A 26910-nucleotide genomic window follows, 5' to 3' on the forward strand; every position below is an offset into this window, starting at 1 on the left:
TACCAAAGAGTGGACGTGATATATTCTTAAAACCAGGAAAACCAGGAGAAAAACAGGTGGCTCCAACTAAAATTCAATTACCAGGACCCCGAGTGTTTTAAGGGAAAAGACATACAAATCAAAGCAGGCAGACAACCACATGCACAGAACTGGAGGGAAAGATCACATGCAAAAGCGCAGCCCTGCATCTGTCCTCACTCTCTGACTATCCAGCTTCCCTCCGCAGACACAGGAGGGGCAGCAAGCTGAGCGCTGACCTGGTACAGGAGATGCCCACTTTCCCTGCGTGGCCCAGGTCCAGGAGGCCCTTGGCCAGGTGCTCCTCAGCGATGGGACACTCGGCGCTGGGCACCAGCGCAGTCAGCCTGTCGTTCACGTCCACACAGCAGGGCGCTGCAGGGAAGGCCCGCATCTGGCGCCTCAGCTTCTTCCGGGCAGCGACAGCTTCTCTCCACCTGGAGGGCACACCGACATATCACCGCTGGTGTGCTGAAGGGTCCCCACAGGGACACACACAAAAAACACACTCTGGCACCAGTAACACAGGAACACGTTTGTTGGCAGTATGTTTGTTTTCTTTTTTCAGCAATAGTCCTCACACTAAGAAATTAGTCAGAATTAAAACTCAAGGGGAAAAAAAGCCAAACAAACAAAAAGAAACAAACTCAGGCATGGGAGAGACCTCACAGCAAATGAGTGATGGTAAGCAAAAAAATTACTCAGCTTAAGAGCTAATGCTAACCTCTCTAGAGGACTAGTTTAGCAATATGGATAGAAATTCAAGGTACATATACCTTTGACTCAGCAAACACCACTGACAGGAATTTACCTCCAGACATGTGAGCACCGTGTGTACAGGATGGTTCCTACAGTACTCTTTGTCATAGCTAAAGAGAGAAATCCAGGGGCCAAGTAGGTCCTTTATGGTGCCACTGACAACTGGGAAAGCCAACATGCTGCTGCCATCTCCTGGCAATTGGAGCAAAGAATGGCTGCACAGAGCTGGGAATATGCCCCCAGCTGCACTATGAACCACAAAAAAAGGACAGAAGGTGTCTGGTGGGTACACAAGCAGCAGCTGCTTCTGAGAAGGAAGACGGAGTCTCTCATGGAATAGAGAGTCATTGCTCACTGTGTTCCTTCTCATGTGGTTGCAACTGCCAAGAACACTAATACTTACGTTAAATTTTACATGAACTGAATCACCATACAAAATATGTAACACATGCCCTGGCTGGTGTAGCTCAGTGGATTGAGCACCAACCTGCAAACCGAAGGGTTGCTAGTTCAATCCCCAGCCAGGGCACATGCCTGGGTTACGGGCCAGGTCCCCAGTTGGGGGCACGCAAGAAACAACCAATCTACGTTTCTCTCGCACAATGATGTTTCTTTCCCTTTCTCCCCTCCTTTCCCTCTCTCTAAAAACAAATAAAATCTTTAAAAAACACACACACACACAACACATATATGCCCAGTTTAATGAGTCAAACACCCACATCCTTCCATCCAATTAAGAAGCAGTGCCCATGATGCCTGTGGACTCTGAACAATCACACACCCTCTCATTCCCAAAAGTAATCACTGTCCTAAGTATATGTTCATTATATGTGCCTTCTTTTCTTTAGGGTTATACTACTATATATAAATCCAAAACAGTCTATTTGAGTATACACCATTTGTACGTTGTATACATTTCCCTAAGAACTGCTTTTTTTTCATTATAAATTCTGTTTTACACACAACTATAATTTGTTTGGCTTGTTCATGGCCATCTCCCTGTGTATAGCACAAAGAGTAAACAACAGAAAGCAACCTATAAATATTTATCAAAATACTCAACTATCCTTCCCAGTCTAATTCCTTAGTTATATCTTTACTTTACATCCTGTAGGAAAGCATGTGTTACCTGTGTCTGTGTGCATATGCATAAACGATCATTTCTTAAAGTATAACCTTTATAAAAAGACTCCTGAGTGCAAGGATTTTATCTGTAAGGACACATGACGCACCTTTGAAGATACTTGCAGTAGCACTGAAGTTCCTGGAGGGTCTCCTTTGCAGTCTGGAAAATCTCTTCCCCAAGAAACAGGTCCACCAAGTGGGCACAGACATCCTCAGAGCAACGGGCCATACGGACCCTGTGGTCTGCCTCCACTGCACTCCTAGGGAACAGGGCCATCAGCAAGGGAGACACTGCACCCAGGGCCCACGCACCCTGAGGGCTTGCCTTAAAAGTACAAGAGTCTATGTCCTTTATATTGAAACATACTTACGTCTTTGCCACAAGAGAAGCTTTAAGATTTTCATTTTACTTAGTGTATAGCCATTTGAAAAGAATCACCATACAACAAAGGTAACAGGAAAAAAAACAAAAACAAGAGTGGTACAGGGCACTGAGTATAGGTCGAGTATAGGTCCAATGGGACACTTGGAAATAATCCAGAAATAAACCTTTATCTTAATAGAATGGTTAGAAATTTTATTTTTAAATGGCCATTAAGACATCTTCTCATCAGCAATATTTGATGTTTGCAATGAAAAGTGTCTCAATTGCACTGTAACTGGCAGCCTGTGGTCATACTGCAGTAGCCCTCAAATAAATTAGTATCTATAAGAGATTTTTGTAACAAAATTCTATCAACCAAGGGAGCAAAGAAGACTTCATCAAATACATATAGTCACAAAATCAAAATAGCTTAAATAGGCAAGATCCATTTCCAATAGCCACACCCTTGGGGGAGGTACAGACTAAGTCTCTTGGAATCAAAGAGAACAGCATGTTACTGGCATATCAATGAGTCCTGGGTTTACTTAACTCCTAACACCCCTTCCTGGGATTAAGAACAGCCATATATGCATCATTTATGAAGTCTCTTACTTATAATAAATATAGAAATAGAGTCCCAGTTAATAGACATGGAAACAAACATGAATTAAACAACACTCTTCTGCCTTCCAGCTCTGTGCTCTGCCTGCACTGGGAGCTGTGATGAGTACTATGTAGTCCGCCACCTTTGGGTTATCTCAGAGAGCTTAAGCTTGAGGACGGATTTCCCTGCACAACTGAATCTCTATCTTCCTGAAGCTTGGCATGGAAATCAATAAAGTTCTTAAGTGAGAGAACTCCAAGAAATATTTTAACATATGAAAGAAGAGCAGCATCTTCTGCCCGGGCTGGGTGGCTCAGCTAGTTAGAGCGTTGTCCCGTAAACCAAAAGGTTGCGGGTTCAGACCCCAGTGAAGGCACATTACCTAGGTTACAGGTTCAACCCCTAGCTGGGGCACATATGGGAGGTGACCAATCAATGTCTCCCCTCCGCCCTCTAAAATCAATAAACATATCCATGGTTGAGGATTTAAAAAAAGAGAAGGATCTTCTATTTGAGAAAAACTAACAGCAAGTAACCTGGTACGGAGACTACTAGTAAATTCTATTGCAGACACATCCCTTGCCCAGGGCTGGGTCTACAATGAGGATAAGAGGGGAAGTGAGGCCCTCTCTGGAGGCAACGCACACACAGGGACAGTGTTTCAGCGTTTTGCCATCCAAAAAGTAAGTATGCTCCTCACCAACGTGAAACCCGCTAGCCTGAGCTGCCCAGCCCGACCACAGTGCCTAAGTGGCCCTTCCCTCCTGCCCTACCACTCCTCTCACATGGCAGGACCCAGACTTCACTTACTTCAATTCCTGGGAGCAGGTGTCCCTCACACATTCCACCACCACCTGTTCCGTCAGCTCTGCAGCCAGGTCCTGACTCATCTGAGTTAACAGCAGTTCTCTTTCTTGTTTCAACCTAAAGTTTTTTAAGAAAGAAAAAAGCACAAGGGGAATGTTTAAGAATAAAAGTAAGTGGTGGCATCACACTCCATGACCCCACAGGTGGGGATTTGAATTGTGTTGCCTGAGTCAGCAGGCCTAACCCTCTGATCCCACCAGACAGACGACACAGCTGCCCCCACTCCAGTCACCCTCTCAATGGGGAGGAGCTGCTGCTCACAGGGTGGGCATAGCCTCAAGACCCCCTTCCACTCCCTAGGCCAACATGCACGAGGGCGCTAGGTGAGCCTCAGGTGTGATGCAGTGACAACAACAGCAAGAGCATCCCAGACCCGTTCAGGTTCTCTCCTGTGTCCACGCACTAACCCCCGGGTATACCATAAGAACGAGACACACTCACCTCGCCTCTTCAGCCTGCCGCCTCTCCTCCTCCTTGCGTTCCCTTTCCTTAGTTATTTCTTCAGCTGCAATGTGTCTCAAAATGCCCGCGGTTGCAGCTGTTAACAACTCCTCCATAGCAGCATTGGAAACACTAGACAGAGCAAAGTGGGTATCATTCTAAATAAATTAATAAAGCCAAGCAAACCACATAACTTCTAACTCTTCAAGGGGAAAAATTTTAATTGGCTCTTAGCATAAAAATTAAAACCACGGTTAGAAACACATACTCTATCAAACCTGACTCATGAAGACACAGAAAACCCAACTATACCTACAACCAGTAAGGTGATTGAGTCAACAGTCAAAAACCCCTCCCAACAAAGAAAAGCCAATGACCAGATGGCTTCACTAATAAATTCCATCCATTACTTAAGGAAACAGTAATGACAATCCTTCTCAAAGTCTTTGAAAAAACTGAAGAGGAAGCAGCACTTCCTAATACTTCTATGAAGCCAGCATTGCCCTGATTTGATACCGAAGTCAAAGACCCTACAAGAAAACGACAAACCAATATCCCTTATGGATACTGATGTAAAAATCCTGAACAAAATACTAGCAAACCGAAATTAAGTAATATAGTTAACTTTTGAACAACACAGGTTTGAATTGCACAGGTCCACTTACTTACACATAGATTATTTTTCAATAAATAGTTGTTTGTATCCACAGGTTTTACATCTTCAGATTCCCCACCGCAGGTCAACAACAGTATTTTTGCACTCCCATCCACGTATCAAAATACTATATTCGATCTGAGGTTGGTTAAATCTGCAGATGCAGAGAGCCAACTGTAAAGTTTTTGGGGAATCAAAAGTTTTACGTGAATTTTGGATTGTGGAGGTTGGCACCCTACCCCTGTGCTGTTCAGAGTCAACTATACCTTGTATATTACACCATTTCATGATAAAACATATTCAATACATTAGGAATAGAAGGAAACTTCCTCAACATGATAACACCCATAGCTAACATATTCAGTGATGAAAGACTGGGTGAAAGCTTTTCTTCCAAGATCAGAAACAAGACAAGGATGCCCACTTTTGACATTTCATTCAACACCATAATGGAAGTTATGGCCAGAGCAATTAGACAAGAAAAAGACAACCAAACTGGAAAGAAAACTATGTCTATTCACAGATGACAGGATCTTATATAGAGAAAATACTAAGAAATCACTCAAAAGTTATTAGAACTTGTAAGCAAAAGTTCATCAAGTTGGGAATAGAAGAATGACTACCCCAAAATCAATGGCATTTCTATACACTAGCACTGAAAATTCTGAAAATGAAATTAAATAAAGAAAACTTCATTTACAATAGTACAAAGAAACAAAATAATTAAATTTAACCATGGAGATGAAAAGACTTGTATAATAAAAACTACAAAATATTGCTAAAATAAGGATGGCCTTAATTTCATGAATTGGAAGGCTTAATATTGTTAACATGTTAAAACTACCCAAAGCAATCTAGATTTAATCTAATCACTATAAAAGTCCTACAAGCATTTTCTACAGAAAGAGACAAATCCATCCTAAAATTCATATGGAATTTCAAGGGACCTCAAATAGCAAAACAATCGTGAAAAAGAGGAACGCTAAGTTGAAAGACTCATACGCTGTGAATTAGTGACTTACTACAACACTACAGTAATAAAAAGTGTAGTACTAACACAAACACAGACATGCAGGGCAATGAAATAGAATAAGAGCCCAAAAGTAAACCCTCACATGTATGATCAACTGATTTGCACAAAGGTGCAAAAACTATCCAATGCGGAAAGGACAGTCTTTTTAACAATTGGTGCTAGGAACTCTCAGGTCAAGATGGCAGCATAGGCAGAGATGGCTCGCCTCCTCCCACAACCACATCAAAATTACAACTAAAATATACAATACATTACTCAGGACCATCATAATCAAGCTGACTGGAAGTCTGACAACTACAGAATTAGAGACCACATCCATCCAGACTCGTAGGAGGGATGCAGATGCAGAACAGGCTGGTCACACACCCACATGTGGTGGATAAAAATTCAGGAGGGGTATCTTGGGAGCAAGGAATCCCAGCCCACACCAGGCCCCCGAGCCCAGGGTTCCAGTGCCAGGTAGGTAAGTCCCCACAACTTCTGGCTGCAGAACCAGCAGGGATTGAGTCGGTGGAAGAAACTGCTAGAGCTCCAAGCAGTTCCTCTTAAAGAACTCACATAGGGACGCACTACTCAGACTCACTCCCTCTGAGCTCCAGAAGCAGGGTAGCAGCTTGAAAGGCATCAGTGGTTTACAGGGAGAAACTGAAGTGTCTGGCATCAAGGCAAGCAGAGGCCATTGTCCCTTTTCTGAACTCTCCCCCCAACGGAGCCACAGAACCAGCAAGCTATGCCATATCTGAGATTCCATCAACCCAGCTAACACTGTTTGCCGACCCCCACCAAGATCCCTACCCCACCCCTCAGTCTGCTTTTCCATATGCATGGCTGGTCTTGGCACATGCTTCACAACTTCCTAAATCCTTTCAAACAAGCAACAGCTGGCCTCAGTGAGCCCCAGGACCTGGCACTACCAGCAGTCATAGCTTGGCTTCACTTGGGAATCTCCAAGGCCAGCACAAGTAGCGGCCATTTTAGATTGCTTTATACCTCAGGCAGGGCACCCCTGGCTAAACAGGTTGGACCTGACCTTGGCCAGCACCACCCAGGAAACCCCAGGGCCAGTGAACACAGTGGAGAGCAACAGACCACATCGGAGCACTACTACCTTGTCCCTACATGGCTGATCCTCCATGGAGGGTAGAGGGTGGTGGTCAGTGGTCACAGCCAGTCCTTACAGCTGGACTGGCCTGAGTAAATCCTTCCATTGACCTGCCAACAGCAAGCAAGTCTCAACTACAATAGGAGGATGTAGTCAGCCCACACAAAGAGTGCACCTTAAGTACCCAGCTTCAGTGATAGGGAAGGCTGTGCCACTGGACCCTATAGGACACCAACTACATTAGGCCATACTACCAAGACATGGAATCAAAGAAGTTCTACCTAATACACAGAAACAAATACAGGAAGGCTGCCAAAACAAGGAGGCAAAGAATCATGATTCAAATGAAAGAACAGATAAAAACTCCAGAAAAAGCCTGGGTTGGTGCGGCTCAGTGAACTGAGCACTGGCCTGCAAACCAAAAGGTCACTAGTTTGATTCCCAGTCAGGACACAGGCCTGGGTTGCTGGCCAGGTCCCCAGATGAGGGTGTGCGAGAGGCAACCAGTCAATGTATCTCTCACACATTTATGTTCCTCTCCCTCTCTTTCTCCCTCCCTTCCCATTTCTCTAAAAGTAAATAAATAAAATCCTTAAAAAAAAAAAAAACCTCCAGAAAAAGACCTAAATGAAATGGAAACAAGTAATAAGTAATCTCTCAGATGCAGAGTTCAAAACACTGGTTATAAGGATGCTCAAGGAACTTAGGACCTCAACAGCATAAAAAAGATCCAGCCAGAAATGGAGGATACACTAATTGAAATAAAGAACAATTTACAGGGAATCAACAGTAGAGTGGATGAAGCTAAGAATCAATCAATGATTTGGAACATAAGGAAGCAACAACCAACCAATGAGAACAAGAAGATGAAAAAAGAAGCCAAGAAAATGAGGATAGTATAAGCAGCCTCTGGGACAACTTCAAGAGGTCCAACATTCACATCATAGGAGTGCCAGAAGGAGAAGAGAAAGAACAAGATATTGGAAATCTATTTGAAAAAATAATGAAAGTAAACTTCCCTAATTTGGTGAAGGAAATAGACATGCAAGTCCAGGAAGCACAGAGTCCAAAACATGATGGATGCACAGAGGCCCACTCCAAAACACATCATAATTAAAATGCCAAAAGTTAAAGGTAAGGAGAGAATCTTAAAAGCAGCAAGAGAAAAGCAGATAGTTACATACAGGAGAGTACCCATAAGACTGTCAGCTGAGTTCTCAAAAGAAACTTCATGCTAGAAGGGATTGGCAAGAAATATTCAAAGTCACAAAAAGCAGGGAGCTACAGCCATGATTGCTCTACCCAGCAAAGATATCATTTAGAATCAAAGGGCAGATAAAGAGCTTCCCAGACAAGAAAAAACTAAAGAGGTTCATCATTGCCACGTCATTATTATATGAAATGTTAAAGGGACTTATTTAAGAAAAAGAAGATCAAAACTATGAACAATAAAATGGCAATGAATACATATCCATCAACAACTGAATCTAAAAAACAAACTAAGCAAACAAGAAGGATAGAAACAGAATCATGGATACAGACAGCATTTTGATGGTTGCCACATGGGAGGGGGTGTGAGGGAATGCGTGAAGAGGTGAGGGGATTAAGTAGTCGATATAGGTAGTTACAGAATAGCCATGGGGATGGATGTAAAGTACAGAATAGGAAACGGAGTAGCCAAAGAACTTATACACATGACCATGGACATGAACAATGATATGGGGATTGCCTGGAGAGTGATGGGTGCTGGGTGGAGGGGAGGAAAGGGGGAAAAATCAGGACAACAGCAATAGCATAATCAATAAAATATAATTAAAAATTTTTTAAAATATACAATTGGTGTTGGGAAAACTAGACACCCACATACAAAAGAATGGTGTTGGACCCTTACTTTATACCAAATATAAAAATGAAATCAAAATGGATCAAAGACCCAAACTTAAGAGCTAAAGCTATAAAACTCTTAGAAGAAAACATAAGAAAAAAATCTTAAAAACATTGGATTTGGTGAAGATTTCTTAATATATGACACCAAAAGTACAAACAACAAAGGAAAAATAAACTGGACTACACAAAAATTTTAAACTTTTGTGCATCAAAGGACACTATAAGGAAGGTGAAAAGATAATCCACAGAAGAGGAAAAAAATATTTGCAAATCATCTATCTGATAAGGAATTAATAACCAGAATATAAAAGAACTATAAATAAAATAAACCCACCCAATTCAAAGATGGACAAAGGACTTGAATACACATTTCTCCAAAGATTCATCAGTGGCCAATAAGCACATGAAAAATGATGTTCAACATCATTAGTCATTAGGAAAATGCAAATCAACACTACAAGATGCCACTTCACACCCATTTAATGGTTATAAAAAAACTCACACACACAGAGAAGATACCATGTGTTGGCAAGAACACAGAAAAATTGGAACCCTTGCGCATTGTTTGTGAAAATGTAAAACGATGGAAAATAGGCTGTTTTTCAAAAACTTAATAGATTATATGATCCAGCATTTCCACTCCTAGGCACATACCCATAAGAACTGAAAGCAGAGACTCAGTACTTTATCATCATTATTCACAATTGCCACAGGTAGAAAACAACCCAAGTGTTCATAGTATCACTATTGACAATTGTCAAAAGATGAATTTTTAAAAATGTGCACGTATATACTTGCACACGTATATGTGTGTATATATGTTTAATGGAATACTACTCAGTCATAAAAAAAATGAAGTCCTAATACATGCTACAACATAGATGAACCTTAAAGCCATTTTTGTGTCTGAAAAAAATCAGACGCAAAAGAACAAATACTGTTATGACTTCCCTTATGAGAGGTACCTAAAAAAGGCAAATTCATAAAGACAAGAAAAGAGGTTAACCAAGGGCTGGGGAAAGAGAACAACAAATTACTGTTTAATAAATATAGTTTTGGAATGATGAAGAAGTTCTGGACATAGATAATGATGATGGATATACAACATTTTTAATGTATTTAAAGCCATTGAACAATATACTTAAAATTGGTTTAAATGATAAATTCTGTTATATTTTACCACAATAAAAAAATAAAAATTAAGCTCATGGAAATCATTTATATTTAGTTCCATCAAGAAAGTAAATACAGTAGTCCCCCTCTATATAGCAGTTCATTTATCGCGGCCCCACTGTATCGCGGGATTTTTAAAAATATTATAGTTAATTATTTATCGTGGATTTTTCGCTATATCGCGGGATTTTCGGTACTGTATAAGTATCTTGTTAAAGTTATGTAGGTTAAGAGTGTAGAATAAATCTAAGGTTCCTACTTCACGGGGGGGGGGGTGTCTAGAACGTAATACCTGCGATAAGTGATATAGGAGATTCCAATGGGCCCTTGAGGTGGACTGGGAGCTTCCCTCTTACCTCTAACCCCTATCCCTCCCTTCCCTCAATAAACCTAGGTGTGAAACCCTAAAAAAAAAAAAAAAGAAAGAAAGTATAGACTTGTCCAGGTAGCTTATTTGGTTAGAGCATCAGTCCCGATATACCAAGGTTATAGGTTCAATCCCCCATCAGGGCACATACAAGTATCAACCAATGAATACATAAGTAAGTGGAACAACAAATCGACGTTTCTCTAATTAAAAAAAAAAAAAAAATTTAGGTATGTATATAACTTCAGTATAAAAAAATGAATCAAATCTATCAAAAAGACTGATTCTTTCGTGTAGTCTACATTTTTATAGATGAAATATATTTAAATATACTTTATAATTGTGTCACTTTATTGTGTGTTAGGATTTCTGAAATCCTTAAGAAAGTCTGATTTACTAAATTTATTAGATTTTAATCAGCTTTACAAAAGTTGCTTAAGAGCTTAGAAATATTTTGATTATTAAATTTATTAAGACTAGATGTTTTAAGTATTAGACAAAATCAGACATAAAAAATTTATAAATGTCTAAGGAAATTTTCCCATGGTTTAAAATGCAAATGGTATAAAGGGATTTAATCTGTCAAATTTGTAAACTGAAACTTAATCCAAGATCAAGTAAAATGAGTATGTTTAATTTTGGGAGGGGACTTTGAGCATTTACTTATTGAATTTATTGGAGTGACATTGGTTAATAAAATTACACAGGTTTCAGGGGTACAATTCTGTAATACATTATATGTTGTATTGTGTGTTCACCACCCCAAATCAAGTCTCCTTTGAGTATTTTTAATTTTTAATAATGAACTAAGTTTTACTTTACTAGAATTTCAAGTAGTAAAGTATTTTTAAAAATAGGTTTTTAATTTACAACTTTAATAAACCTAATGTTGCTCAAAGAGCAGACACAAATGAAAACTACATGCCAATGAGAGACAGAAGGTCAAAAACATGAACTACACCCATCTAGAGAACAGGACCGACATTCAAGTCTGTACATGCGAAGCTGCAATCTCTTGCTGAAGACTGAGCAGCTTTATGAAAGGAAACGTATGGAGGGATGGAGTCTGGGCCCAGTGAATACAGACAGCTTCAGAGCAGAAGGGGCACCCACTTACCACCCCACTTACCCAAGAGCTGTGGTTGCGAAGGCTGCCCCAGCGGCACCGACCTCCTCGCAGTCCTTCTGTAGAACTTCCTGGATGAGCTCGTCCACCACCTGCGCCAGGTCCTAAAAAGAAGTCAAACGGGGCGTGAGGAGGTCAGGGAGGGGGTCAGGCTCTAAAGAGAGGACAGATGAGGAGGGGGAGAGGGTGGTCAGGCATGCCATAACACTGCCTCAATCTAGACAGAGCTTGTAACCTAAGGGCACTGAAGACTTTACAGAACCACTACATTCTCATGGAACATCGCCGCATCCAGGGCAGAACTCCCATTGAGACCTTTTTCTTTTTTTTTAACCTTTGCAGACTTCATTTGACACTGTGCTTTGTCCTACAATGTCTGGGACTTAATAGCAGCTCAGGTGGGGCAGTCAGGGCCAGGTCCTAACAGGAACAGGTAGCAGAAAGCCCCACGGTGGCCCACATAGGGGCGTTGATGGGAAGACAGCTTTCCCAGGATAGATTCCCCCGGCCCCTCTCTTGGGGGCCCCCTTGCAGGCTTATGTGTGTGCTGTGCACCCATGCCGCCATGGCCCCTCCGCTCTAGGCAGTGTGGGGCCTGGCTCCATGCTGGTCTCTAATGGTTGCCCCTGCCCACAGGCCCAGCTGATCGCCCAGTCCAGTGGCCAGGCCTTCAGTGCGGCCTACCCAGAGTTCCTGAGGGCCAAGAGCACCAACCCCACAACAGCACCAACCCCAAAGACCTGAGCCAGAAGGAATACAGCGACATCAACACCCAGGAGATACACAACAATGACCTCATCCACTTCGCCAACTCGGAGAACTGTAAGGAGGTGAGGTGAGGGACTGGGCGGGCAGAGGACACAAGCAGGCCAGGGTAGGGCTCTGGCCTGAATCTCCTGTCTCTACTGCAGGCCGAGATGCTGCCTGGACATGACCTCGCTCCTGCTCCTGCTCCTGCGCTGATTACAATCAGACTTAATGGCCTTGAAAATGTGCCTTTTAATGCTGCTTTTGTGCACTGGTGCTCAGCACCTAGGAGAGGTGCACATGGGAGGCAGCTTTACAGCAGAGAACGTGGGTGCCCTGCCCAGGAGTGCCGGAGCCGCAGGTCTCCCTAGGGTGGAGGGGCTGAAGCCCTGGGGATGGTAACGCATCCCAACCACTGCTGAGTGAATGAGCAAGCGAAGGAATGACCCCGCTGAGTGAGGAAAATGGTCCTGGCTGCTTTGCTGAGTGACCTTGGCTGTTTGTTCAGTGGCAGGTAGCAATCTGAGAAGGTGAGCCTTGAAGCCAAGAGGGAGTGAGAAGGACTTTTCCAGACAAAAGCAAGGCTGGGTCAGGGTCAGAGTCCTAGAGTCTGAGAACACTCCTGCATGGATTTGAGGGCTATTGGGGGGGGAGGGGGCTGGCAAGGCTGGTGTGGGAGGGAGGGATCTGTGCACCAGTCCCACCATGGGCATTGGACACTTTTTGACGGTGTTTTAATGACCCAAACATGGGGCTGACTATGCTGTTTCTGGAAAGGCTTCCTGCTAATGAACAGAGAGGAGCCATCTGCAGAGGATGGGGCAAGCCTCCTGCATGCTCAAGGATGGCTGTTCAGAAGGCCCCCAGGGCCACACTTGCACGCCAAACATGCTCAGGGTCTGTGGCCACTTTCCATACTCTCCCTCAGCCCTCCTTGATGCCCTGGCTGGGGTAGTGCCCAGCACCTGTCCAAGCAACAGGTGGCAAGACCGAGTCCCACAACCTGTGTGGTGGACAGGCCCTGCTTGACCCCAGGGACACACCTGTTGGTGGGCACAATGACCCCAGGGCCGTGCCCATCAGTGGGCATGTGGTGATAACTGTGGTCCCCATGTCCCTAGTCAGCATGTCCACTGGCTTTTGAATGAGTATGTTAAGCACCATTCAGAGCAGACAGGTGGGTGCAGGATGGCACTGGGATAGGATGACCATGGACACCACATGTCTGCAGAGCTTTTAGCACAGGAAGCACTTATTTTATCAACAGCATTAGGTTCATAAAAACCCTTCAGCTCATTCCAAAATGTTTCACCTGTGGCCATAAAAGAGACATGGGCAGCAAGCTAGAGACCCACAGACCGTCCCTGCTCTCAGAACCTCACACTCCTCGTCGGAGACACAGACTTCAGCCTTATGGGCCAGGTCCCCAAGTGAGATCTACAATGGCTAGTTCAGAACATTCTAAGGTCACATGTGGGACCACCTTAGTGGATTCGGTCTGCAGACAAAGGTCAGACTGGAGATCAGATGCTGCTGGACATTTGCGTACAACAAGCTCCTTGGAAGACTCCTTACCGCATCGGAGTACACAGGCTCAGGCTTAGCAGGAAGCAGCTCTGGCTGCACAGGTGGCTGCATGGCAGGGAGGAAGAGGCTGGGTGCCACACTCGGGGTTGGTGCTGGGTGGTGAGGCAGAGAGGCTGGTGCAGGTGCAGGGAGTGGAAGGGACTGGGGGAGGAGGGCAGGCGGGGACACGTCTGCCTCAGTACCACACTCCTCTCCTCTCCCTCCACCTGGAAGAGAACAGGCAAATGTGGGCACTGAGGACAACCTCCAGGCCACCCACAGTGACTTTAAGGACTGGCCACCCTCCTCGAACTTCAAGCACCATGACTCCAGGGAGACTTTCAGGCCAATCTCAAGGTGAAACACCTGAGCACTGAGCCAACATCCATACCTGGACCCCAAAACAAGACAGATGCTTCGGGCTCCCAAAAGGCTTCCTAGAGGGACAAGCAGCTAACTTCCTCCCGCAGCTGCGGCCACTTCACTCACCTGCTGTGTCCAAGCCAGGTCTCTGGGTGCCCACCAGCAGCTCCGCAGCTAGGCTCTCCCCAACATACTTGTTCTGGGAGTTGAAGCTGCACACGGGGGTATGACGAGGGACAGGGGGCAATGGCCCTCCATTCACGATTTCCCCAATCGACACCGTCAGCTTCCTGGTAATAAACACCGACTTCCTGGCCTTCAATAACCCCTCTGGTTCCAAGAACGAGGACCGGTTCAGCTCAACACAGCTACTCAGATCAGAAAGAACCCACAGAGATGCACCACAGGTGAGAGGCCAGCCTTCACTTCTCAGTGCCTGGCAACAATGCTAAAAGCCCCATCCCTGTCACTGAATCGCTGTTTCCCAGCCACTCTAAGCCTTGCTATGGATACCAGGGAGGCAGCACATGAAACATGCCTTCTCCAGGGCCTGGCACATCGACAGCACTTCCCAGCCCTTTATCCGAATTCAGACAAAAAAGGAGAGGCCCTGCGGTTTCACCCTCAGCTCTTACCCGTCAGAAACGGTGAGCCCGTGGTAGTTGAGGAAGTCTGTGGCCTCTTCACAATCTCTGAAGAGCAGCATGCGTACCACGCTGTCCAGGGGAAAGACGGTGGATCGCTGCGTGCTCACAGTGTACGCAATGTTGAGGGCCCGGAGGGCATCCTTGCGGATCTGAAAGAAGCCAATCACTTAAGTCTCAGGGTCAGTTGCCCCAGGACCACAGAATGACTGGCATGGGGGACAGGACTCCTGATGTAGCTCAGTCCCTCTGGGAAGCAACATGGCAATACGGGTCCCAGGCTTGGCACTCTAAGGCCATTTGCTCAGTGGAAAATGCCCAGGAATGCACGCAAAGGAAACAATTTCATGTACAGAAAAGGTCAGCCTGAAGACCTTATCTGTCAGAGAAATAAGAAAACAAACCCCCTGCCCCCATCAGGGCATGGAAAGTAGACTGTGCAGCACCCACTGAACAAAAAGCTGTGGGGTTACTAAAAACTACCACAAAGACAATGGGATGCCATTGAAAATGCGTGATATAAAATTAAGTAAGAGTGAGAGATAAAATTGCTTCTTAGCATGATAACAAATGCTTTAAAAGAAGGCGGCAAAGGAAAAACACGAAAATGCTAACAAAACTCAGGTTGGGTGATAGGACTCTGGGTGGCATCTTCCAAAATTCTTTAACTAACTCAACCAGTATTTCTCAAGTGTTTACTTCATGCCTGGCATTGTTAATGCTGAGACTACAACAGTGAATAAAACAAAAACCCTGTCCCCACGTAGCTGGTGTGTTAGGGAGACACCAACACTAAGTAAAATGAACATATAAAATGCTCAGTACGTTTAATGGCAACAGTACAATAGAAAGAAGGCCAGAAGAGGAGGACAGGAGCACGGAAGAGATGGGTCTAGCCAAGGTGGCCGCCAAGCCAAGGCCTGGAGGAGGTGGCCCTGTGTGGCTCTGTGAGAAGGGAGAGCGGTGATAACAGCAAGCGCAGAAAGCCTGAGGCGGGAGGCACCACTACAGCAGGAGCCACGCAAGGAGGAAGCGGCAGAGGCGGTCCCGGGGACAAGGGATGGTATGGGCCTAATGTTATGGGCACAAATGGTCAACATTCGAAAAACAGTAAATAATCATTAAAAAAACATTAACTATTAGTTTTATTTATCGATTACATGGAATTCCCCAAGTGGCACATTGTTAGAAATCTTGTCACTTGTTCCAGAATTTCAGTTCTGTTGGCAACTATCAGATCTGACAATGAGCATTCTTGCTGAAGATGCTTTGCCTGGGATGTGATCGTGGGTTTCGTCACTGTTCAGAGGAGAACTTGGTGTATGACCAAAGAAGAAAAATGAGCTGGAGTCACAAGAACCAGGAGGCAGGCAGACCTCAAGGGCTCTCAGCAGGGACCCCTGCTGGTGGCATCCTCCACCCCTGTGGCTGGTGAACAGCACAGTGTGTATACCGTGAGGTATGCATGGGTTGCTCTGCAGTCCTCCCCAAGTGTCCTCGGGCTGGGGCTGAAGGCCCGACTGGAGATTCTGAGACCAGGAACTCTCATCTAGGCAAAGCCCCAGGTGCCCACCTTTATAACCCCAGAGCACAGCACTGACAAAGAGCAGGTACTTGAGATATTTATTGAAATGGATTTAGCATCATCAGGCTCACTCTAAAAATTTAAATTAGTACCACTGAGAATTTCTAAATGAGAGACTTCGTGCATGTAGTTTTTTGCTTTTCAATTTCTTTGTTTCCAGGGAAGACAGTGCTAAACTCTAGTTATATGGTTAAAAAGAGATTTCTCTTATCTGAACCCTAAGAACAGTATTTTTCATTGCCTTCAGTGATCAACATTGCAAACCCCTGTAAAACGGGGTAAGCCCCTCTGGGGGTGCTACCATGAGGGATGCATGAGAGTTAGAATACAGAAACACTTAAAACATCACAAATAACAACAACCTGTTCTCATCTAATTCTGCAAGTACAGTGACATCACTCACCTGATTAAAGTAACAATGCAAAAGACAAGCATTCAGGTAAGAAGCTGCTTGGACCAGTTTGAAAAATCTCACGAAATTATTACTGTTCAATGCAGCAAAAGCCTGAACGGCAAATTTCACTTCCGGGGAGTTTCTAACAGCTGGATGGAACTGTTGTACTTCTCTGTTAATTGAAGGAGATAAAAAAGATTAGAATTTTATTTTTAATTAATTAGACAAAATATCCATAAAAACAGATCTAATAAAAAACTAGATTTGACCCATAGTGAGAAAAAGGGTCTTAATGGTGACGTGTACCATTACACTCATTGTTTACTAACTTCGAAGCCGCCACTCTTGGGCCACACTGGTAAAAAGGTTTTCTTTAAGAAGACAAGTAAAGTAAATAAATTCAAACAATTAAAAAATTGCTTATCTAAGAGTTATCTTAATCCCAACTGACTACTAGCTGTGTTTGATGACAATGTTTAAGAAATAATATCAAACTTTATTTTGTTTAGAAATAAACTGATTTGACTAAATTACTCAATAGGACACATGGTTAACATATGAAAAGACTACACAGCCACTTTCCATGACAAGTTTACCTCCAAGACTTAATTTTAAAACTTAGTATCAATCACACATCTAGATATTCCGTGACAAGGTTCTTGAGGAAAGTACTAAGCTAAAAAAGTTTCAGCATAAATAAGGGAATTTGGGAACTAAAGGAGACAGCGGTTGTCATCAAGTCCAGTTTACTAGCGACAGAGCCCAGGGGACTCTTCTGTATTTCTCACGTGTATACATACAAATCAGACTGAGATTTGAAATTCATTCTTTCTTAATATCACACCCCTAACATTCATTTCACACAAATTTTTCCTCTGCTGTCACTTAAATCTTTGTCGAGTATATGCACGTGTGTACAAGGAAACACACCTGAACACAGTGAATTGCTAACAGATCTGGTAACGCACCCTGGGCATCACTGTCCTGGCTCACTCGCCTGTTCGGCTAACGAGGCCGATCCCTTCCTCATTTTCTCTTGTTGATGAGGAATCCTTCTCAGGAAGGGTTCGGGGCCAACTTTAGATGTGCTGGTATCAGCATACATCCCCATCCGGCTCCCAGTGCCTCAGCTCAACGGCCTGCACAGCCAGCCCAGGTTTCATCCTGGCATTAAGGACCAGAGACAACTCAGCACTATCAGCTACTGCTAATCCAAGCAGCTCTTCTTCCTGTTTACACCTTGCTTTCTGGACAGCTTAGGCTAGCTTCGGAATTTTAAAATTCACCTTAGGATGTCGCCCTTGTTGAGATTGAGCAGCACGTTGTAGCCCTGAAACTCAGCTTCGCTGGCACAGAACACGCCCTTGTTCCTCAGGTCCTGGTACATTTCCTTCAGACTCTGAAGGCACTTGGTCATGTTCTCATTGTTGATCTTGGCATCGAAGGAGGACATAGGCTCCTCACACATGAAGTGAGCACAGTGGATATGAAGCCGGGCACACTTCTCAATCAGGGACACTGTCACGGGGTCACATAGGTGCTGCTGCGTGATGTCCTGGCCACAAGCAAGAGAGGAATATTACACATGCACAGACATACGGCACACACTTGTACCTCACACATGTGCAAGTGGCCTGGTATACACACATACACCTTATATGCACATGTGCCTCATATACACAGATCCAATGCACATATTCCCATGCAGAGAATCAACTAGAAAAATTGTGCTTATTACCTGAATTTCTCATACTTCAATTTGAAACAAAGCCCATAAAGAATATTTTTATAGAACTTTGTAATAATTTTAAATAATAGTACATTGTTATAGATAAAATATAACTAAGTAAAATGACAAAAACGCTCACTTTCACTTTGTAATTCACATACATTTTTCTAGTTTCCTAGTAAGAAGAGGCTGATACCTTCCGTATGCCCCGTGTGCGGTTCCACAGGAAGTCATACCAGTCCCGTAGGTTGCCATCCTTCTGGTCCATAATCTGGGTCACCAGGTAGTCCATAGTTCTGCTCAGGACTGCCGAGGGCCGCAACTCATGCGACAGGGGTTCCTCCTGATCAGCGGAGGAGCGGCTGTACTCCTTGACGGCTGCCGCGTGGTCCACCTGAGACACAGAGTGGGGACAAGCAGCTGGGTGGCAGGTGCCAGGCCAGCCTCCCAGTACCTGTGCCTTAAAATAAGGGGGGAAATCACACACACACTCCTACAAGATCAATACTACAGAATACAGTTATATGTAAAAATTAGAAATAGCCTATCTATGACTATAAAATGGTGAGTTTTGACAGAACCACATAAATAATATGCTGTTATTTAAAAATGCTTATAAAGAGTTCATCATACAAGGAAATGTTCATAATACAATTTTAAGTGAAAATTCATACAAAATTATACCTAGAACATAATCTCAAAATGTGCAAAACATAAACACAGGAAAGGATAGAAATAAAACTGAGAAAAGAAAAAAGAAATGCAAAACAGTTTTTCAATCTATGAAATAAATCTGCATCTACCTCTATACCTTCGGGTCCCGTGTGATCCTGGCACTTTATACAAGATTGCTTAGTATACAACTCACAATACAAACATGTAACATGATTGTTAATGGCATATCCCACCATTCTTAAAAAGCAAAGTCCCAGATCAAGTATAACAATGTATAGAAATTACAAAAGAATAAGTCTCCCCTCCCTGCATATCCCACCCCCAGCCCAACAACTAATTACAGACAGTGTTGTGCAGGGCACTCTGGGAAACATGGGACTTCACCTGGTCAGTCCCCGGGATCACTTCAAACATACTCAGCTGGCTCCGCGTCTCCCGCATGTACCGCTCTTTCTCAGGACACATGTCAGGGCACGTCCCAACAAAAGCCTGTGCTTTGTCCAGGTCGGTTCTTTTCACCCGACCTAAATGACATCAAGTAAATAGTAAGAGCACACCACACAGTTACTAAGAATTCAGAGAAATGCATTTTCATAATGATACAAGGAAAAATAAAAACAAACATCAAACATATCACAAAATAAAAATATTTTAAAAATACTGCGCCTCAGGGAAAGAAGAGCATGACCTATCACGCCAGGGGCAGGGCATCAAGGCCTGTAAAGACCTCGAAGGCCTTCTTGCCTCTCCAGACGAGTCTCTTCACTGCACACCACAGGCAGGGGGTGCACAGGGTGTTTGGGGCACCTATAATGATCTCAATAATAAACACTCATGCTGAAGTATGTGTGTTCAAAAAACAATTTGTTAAATGTAAATATTGAAAATATATTATATCATTATTCTAAAACTTACAGTTTTTCCTATTTTTAATGTAACAGGAATCACATAATGGAAGTTACCTGGTCCTGACATTAACAGATCACTATTATTATCCACAGAATTAAAATAGTTACAAGAGTATCTTTTAAATAAAATGTAAAGAAGAACTTCACAACTCAAAATATATACATCTATTTTTATTTGGAAAATTCCAGTACCTAGGAATAATTTATTTGGAATACAAAACCATCATGTCAGTGATATAATTTATGTTGGCAGCTTTATAACAGTACGGAGGAGGCACTGGAATTATTCCACTGATTGCAAAACGAGGAAAATCCTGCAGCTAAAATTTAATTTAAAAAGACTTTGCAAAGAGCACATATGACTTTTCCTTTTATTTTTTTCACAGCACAAAGTTTTAATGTTAATAGAGTACTTACTTTTGGAATAGGTAATACATTCACACGGTTCAAGAATCCAAAGACATAACAACATCCAAGATAGAACACATCTTCACACCTCACTCCCTCTCTTGACAATCAGTGTGAGCAGATCCTTTCACATCTCCCATGACTTTTTATGCTCACATAAAGCAAGTACGCTTACATATGAACACACACACACTGTCTCCCTTCTTTGTCCACAAGTGGTAGCCTACTACAGACCTCCTGCAACATGCTTTCCTCACTTCACTATAGATCTTGGTGAATTTCCACAAAGAAGCCACAGTCTTCTATTAAACTGCTTACAATTTCACTGCGTGGACAACCAGTGTCCAATCTCTGCCGTCACTAACAACCTTATGTATGACTCACACACGTGCACACACAGCATTTGTGGGACAGACTCCCTGGACATGGAATTCTGAGTCAAAGACATGAGTTTTCCTATGTCTCCGAGATCCCACCCACCCTCCTCCGCAGGAGAGTGAGTTCCCAGCCTGCCCTAGGATGCAGCATGTCCATGCGGTGTCATCTGCATCTCTCACTGTGTGATGGGGTGAGCATCTTCCCACATATTCAAGAGCCAACTCAGGATACTTCCTTTTTCCCCTCCTCATGTTTCCACCTTCTTTGGTCTTTTTAATACTGATGTGCACAGGACTTTCTCTAAGTTACACTCTTCCCCTGGTTGACATTTCTTAGTTTTACTTGTGATTTCTGTCAAACAAAATTTTTGCTTTTTTTCCATGTGCTTTCTAAAGGTCTAAAACTGCCCTTTAAGTTAAGCACGAATCAATGATTTGTAGACTTTCCTCCAAAACTAAAACCAAAAACATATCTATACTCACTGCCTCTGGAGACGAGCGAACAACAAAGATGGCCTGAGGCTCGTCAGAGGCCCTGAGACTCAGAAGCAGCAGAGCCCAAGCTCGCGGTGGGCCCCTCCCTCGCGGCTCCCGAGAAGACCTTGTCACTACTTGACAGGGCTCTCTGGCCCCCCGCAGGGGCAGCCGCCCTACCTTGCCGCATGACTCTGTCCCTCTGGTCCAGCAGGCGGTACTTGTCCTCCGAGGTCTCGGCCACAGTGCCTATTAGCGCGCTGAGGGAGGACACACACAACCCAGAGCCCTCAGAGCCCTCAGAGCCCGAGTCAAACGAGTCTCCCTCAAATGCGTGGGCCTTCAGCAGACATGGCTTCTTCACCGGAGAGCTGAAAGAAAGCAACACTTTAGGGCCCCCTGCCCAACCGGCTCCTGTGCCATTCCCACCTCCAAACACTGCCCTTATCTTCCAAGACATTCTGCTCCTCGGAAGCTGATAAACTACGAGCACTATATGAGCTGAGCCCTGACAGTGCCAGTGATGAGCACAAAGGTGTTACATGTGGGGGACAGACAGGCGTGGGGAGACGTGGGAAGCAGACGGGCTTGGTCTAAAAGACTCTGACCGCTGTGGGGAGCCGCCCCTGCTGGGCCCTTAGCCGGCAGGTTGTCTCCCAGGCCTGCTCTGAATCCCACCCCCCGGGGGATTTTAAAGATAGAATAGAAATACAAAGTGGCTTTTAAGGAAGAGAGAACCTGCTGTTTTTCTCTGTAAAGCCTCAAATCCTTGTCAGTAAAATGTGAAGAACAGAACAATTAAGTAAGAGGAAATGTTTTTGACCTTGTGTAACATACCTGGATGTTTCAACCCTGTATTGATCTGCATTTCCCTTTCACTCCCTGCCATTTGGGGAAGGGCTGCACATTTTCCTTAAGTACTTCCCCGTGTGGCAAGTGGATAAAAACCCTGGCTAATGAAGAAATGGGCCGATTTTCCACTAGAGAATACCCACTCCCTTCCTTTCTCAGATGGAGAGTTTCTGAGTAGTTTCTTCATCCACTCCGAGGGACCCAGAGTCTCTCTGTTACATATATTATTCACCATGATTTTTAAATTTTGAAATAGTTTATACTTCTTTTAAAATAAGATGAGTCCATTTAAACAGCTACAATGAATATTTATATTTTTAGCTCAAAGAAATAAAATTCAGCCTGAAAAAAAAACCACTCTGCCACCATGAGGAAATATCATGCCTATATGTTTTCATATATGACCCCATTTCAGTAGAAGGATGTACAATACTAGAAAAAGCTGGGCATTCTCTCTCAGCTTCCCCATTTTCCAGCTGGCTCCCAGAATTCTGTGAACTTGAAAGTCAAAGAAGATATAAGGATTGAGAAAGGAAAAAGCAAAAGCTAATCAGCAACTAAATCATTAATAGAAAAACAGAAAGTGAGGAAAACAATACTTTGGCCAAAATGGGTGAAGGATTAAACAGAAGCCCTGTGGAAGCAGGCCTGCTGTGAAAGAGAAGGTGGGAACTCGAAGAAAAGTGGGAAGGAGAAAAAGGGAGGAGGAGGAGTGTTTCAGAATGGATACTCCCATACAGACAGCGCCCCGCCCCTCCAGCACACACCGTGGCTACCCAGTTATAACACAGCCTCACCGTGACAAGCTGCACCTACAAAAAGCCATGCTGGAAACTACTAGCGTGGGCGTTAGGAATACATGGTTATTATGGCCAGTTAGGGGTTTTCAGGTAAAAGGGGCCGCTTACACATTTAGATGTCAATTAGAACTGATGACAGCAACTGTATATGTGGGACCCAGTCAGATGACTGAGGAGCCCCAGGGCCTCTTCAGGGCCCTGGCAAGTGGCTCTCAATGTCAACTGTCCTACATTCGTCCCCACCACATCCTCCTCTCTTCCTCCCCCTCCCAGTCATCCCTTAGCCCCTACTCAGGTGTCAGTGTATCACCCCACATCCTGTCATGCTTCAGCATGACTGCCGTGAAGTCCCTCCTTTTTTCTGCCAGTAGAAGGCAAAGAACCCACACGCCATGTCAAATACAGTCATAGGAAGGGCCACCCGCACCTTTTATTCACGAGGCTGCCAGCTGCAGCCCTCCCCAGGGGCTTGCCAAGAGGGGAGTGCTGAAAGGGTGTGTCCTCTGTGCCCTGGCCAGCTTCACCCTCACCTGCTTTCTTCTCCTTGAGGGAAAACAGTTTCTTGTTGGAACCTGAGGATGTAAGAGTCCAAACAGAGTTTATGATCTCACATGTCATCTGACAATGGATTTTTTTTTTTTTTTTTGCGTAAGTAAAGTTCTCCTAATTGTTACAGGAGATTACAAAGGAGCCCAAGGAAACACTGTGAGACACAAGGATCCACTCGGAGCCAGCCCCCTACTGGTCTTGGGGAAGGGCTCCCTCTCAAAGGTTAAAGAGCCCTGCACACCAAGCATTAGAGACCATGCAAAGAATAGCTGAAAACTCACTTGTTTTCTTCTTGTGCCAAAAGATAGCCACGTCTTCGTGCAAACTTTTCCCCTTCTTCCTGGCCAGGGCTGCAGAAGCCTGGAAAACAGGCCACAACAAAAAGTATAAGGCATCAGGAGGGCACAGGAAATGAGATTCAACACTAAATGCATCAGCAAAAGTTCATGCAACAGAGCAACACCTCCACCTGCTGGAAGTCTGACCACACTGTCGGCTCCAGCCGTGGTCCAGCAGGCTGACACTCTGCAGTCCTCACATCTGGTATTTACTCTTCTTTATGAAATTAATGACTTTCCTGTAATAGAACCCATAACCTTGGCCTCCTTGGCATTTGGTAAAATTCTCACCATCTGGTAACAGATACAATGGAAAAGTACAGCCGAGTCACACACACAAAAGAAAGCTGCAGAATGATACACACAGGATAAAATTTATCACAACACACACACAAAACCAAGGACTTGGTAGTATACCTATAGATAGACCCATGAAAATGTATAGAAAAATATGCACCACACCAGTAACTGTACTTATTCCTGGGTAACAGAAAAGATGGGGGTGATCAAAGACCTCAGCTTTGTTTGTAGCAATGAATTGCTTAAAATGACAATGTATTTATTAGGGTTCAGCTTGAAAAAGCACATTGCAATAGCCAAAAAATAACTTTAAAAAATGAGAAATAATTACCATATGGCCCAGCAATTCCACCCTGAGTATATAGCCAACAGAACTGCAAGAGAGATTTGCACATCACACTGAGGGCAGCATTATTCAAAAGTCAAAAGGTGAAAACAATCAATCTGTGTCCATCAACTGATAAATAAATGAAATGTGATCTATTCATACAATGGGATATTATTCAACCATGAAAAGGAATGAAGTACAGCAACATGAATAAACCTTAAAAATGCTATGCTAACTGAGAAAAGCCAGAACAAAACTGTATGATTCTATTTATTTGCAGTATCTAGAATAGGCAAACTCATAGAGACAGAAAATAGATTAGAGGTCACCAGGGCCTGGGGGGGCGGGGGGAGTAAGAGGAGTTATCGCTTAATGGTTATCGAGTTTCTGTTTGGGATGATGCAAAAGTTCTGGACAGTGGTGATGGTTGCACTACACTGAATGTAATTAATGGCACCGAATTGGGGGAAAAAATCAATAGGAAGGAATAACAAAAGCCCTAAAATTGTGTATATATTTTGGCACAGAACTTCCACTCTCAGAAATTTAAACAAAGGATATAAACTAATCAGAAATATATGCACAAAAATGCCCACAAGTACAACACTGGTCAAGTAAGTCAACAGGATAGAATGCCATGTAGCATTTAACAATGCCATTCTAATGATATGGCAGGTGGGTGCCATATCTTAAGACTCCATCAACCTGGATAACACTGTTTGGCCTATGCTAGAGATCCCTTGAGTCTCTGTCCCACCCAACTTGAAGCTGTTAACAGTAGCTTTACCATACGAATGGCTGGTCTTGGCTCATAACTTCCTAAATCCTTTCAAAAAAGCAAAATTTGGCCTCACTAAGCCCCCAGTAACCCCCCCACACACACCTCTTGCTAAGTGGCCCCAGCCTAGTTTCACAGCTTCACTTTGCCTGGGAATCTCCAAGCCCAACACAAGTACTAGGTCCAGCAGATCACTCTCTATAGTCAAGTAGGGTGGCCCTGGGCAAAACACAGGTGGTGGTTGATCCTGGCTTGCACCACCCAGGGAACCCCTGGGCCAGCACACTCATTAGACAGCTACAGACCACGTCGGAGCACCATTGCTCTGCCCCTGCACAGCTGACTCGCCACGGAGGGCAGAGGGTGGTCAGTGGTCACAGCCAGTCCTTGCTGCTGACTGGCCTGGGCAAGCCCCTCCCATTGACCTGCCAACAGAAATCAAGGTCATCTACAAGAGGGTGTACTCAGCACACACAAAGGGCACACCTCGAGTAGCCAGCTTGGGTGATAGGGGAGGCTGTGACACTGGACCCTACAGGACACCTATTACATCAGGCCCCACTACCAAGACAGGGAGTCATAGCAGCTCTACCCAATAAAGAGAAACAAACACAGGGAGGCTGCCAAAATGAGGAGACAAAGAAACAGGGCCCAACTGAAAGAACAGATCAAAACTCCAGAAAAAGAACTAAACAAAATGGAGATAAGCAATCCTACAGATGCAGAGTTCAATACACTGGTTTAAGGATGCTCAAGGAACTTAGTAAGGACCTCAACAGCATAAAAAAGGTCCAGTCAGAAACAAAGGATATGCTAATTGAAATAAAAAAGAATTTACAGGGAAACAACAGTAGGTGAAGGAAGCCAAGAATCGAATCAATGATTTGGAACATGAGGAAGCAACCAAAAACCAACCAGAACAATGAGAAGAAAAACAAATCCCAAAAAAACGAGAGTACTACAAGCAGCCTCTGGGACAACTTCAAGGGTTCCAACATTCACATCATAGGGGTGCCAGAGGAGAAGAGAAAGAGCGAGATATTGGAAATCTATTTGAAAAAAGTAATGAAAGAATACTTCCCTAATTTGGTGAAGGAAATACACATGCAAGTCCAGGAAGGAGAGTCCCAAACAAGATGGATGCAAAGAGGACCACACCAAGACACATCATAATTAAAATTCCAAAAGTTAAAAGATACGGAGAGAATCTTAAAAGCAGCAAGAGATGTTAGTTACCTAAGGGGAGTTCACACAAGACTGTCAGCTGATTTCTCAAAAGAAACTTGGCAGGCTAGAAAGGATTGGCAAGAAATATCCGAAGTTATGAAAAGTGGGACCAACAGCCAAGATGGCTCTACCCAGCAAAGCTATCATTTAGAACAGAAAGGCAGATAAAGAACTTCCCAGACAAGAAAAAACTAAAGGGATTCATCATCAACAAACTGTTATTATATGAAATGTTAAAGAAGATCAAAACTGAACAATAAGATGGCAATGAATACATGTCTATCAACAATTGAATCTAAAAAGCAAACTAAGCAAACAAGGACAGAGACAGAACCATGATTACACAG

At 43.8% G+C, this 26910-nt stretch overlaps 1 protein-coding gene across 1 annotated transcript in view; it reads right to left on the minus strand.

Moving 5' to 3' along the window:
• LOC150020669 (germinal-center associated nuclear protein-like) overlaps positions 1-26910 on the minus strand; it is a 45744-nt gene that overhangs the window by 16383 nt on the left and 2451 nt on the right. The window contains exons 3-17 of the mRNA XM_090272462.1: positions 23874-23952; positions 23471-23615; positions 21572-21762; positions 19609-19748; positions 18746-18943; positions 18107-18375; positions 16830-16992; positions 14833-14993; positions 14324-14565; positions 13844-14061; positions 11525-11625; positions 4179-4310; positions 3681-3794; positions 2010-2162; positions 258-455 (exon numbers count right to left, since the gene is read on the minus strand). Coding sequence (XP_090128588.1) covers positions 258-455; positions 2010-2162; positions 3681-3794; positions 4179-4310; positions 11525-11625; positions 13844-14061; positions 14324-14565; positions 14833-14993; positions 16830-16992; positions 18107-18375; positions 18746-18943; positions 19609-19748; positions 21572-21762; positions 23471-23615; positions 23874-23952 — 2504 coding nt within the window. The remainder of the gene's footprint in view (positions 1-257; positions 456-2009; positions 2163-3680; positions 3795-4178; positions 4311-11524; positions 11626-13843; positions 14062-14323; positions 14566-14832; positions 14994-16829; positions 16993-18106; positions 18376-18745; positions 18944-19608; positions 19749-21571; positions 21763-23470; positions 23616-23873; positions 23953-26910) is intronic.

Source organism: Furipterus horrens, unplaced genomic scaffold (genome assembly GCF_987537825.1).
Source record: "Furipterus horrens unplaced genomic scaffold, mFurHor1.1.pri manual_scaffold_1, whole genome shotgun sequence".
In the NCBI taxonomy this organism is placed as follows: Eukaryota; Metazoa; Chordata; class Mammalia; order Chiroptera; family Furipteridae; genus Furipterus; species Furipterus horrens.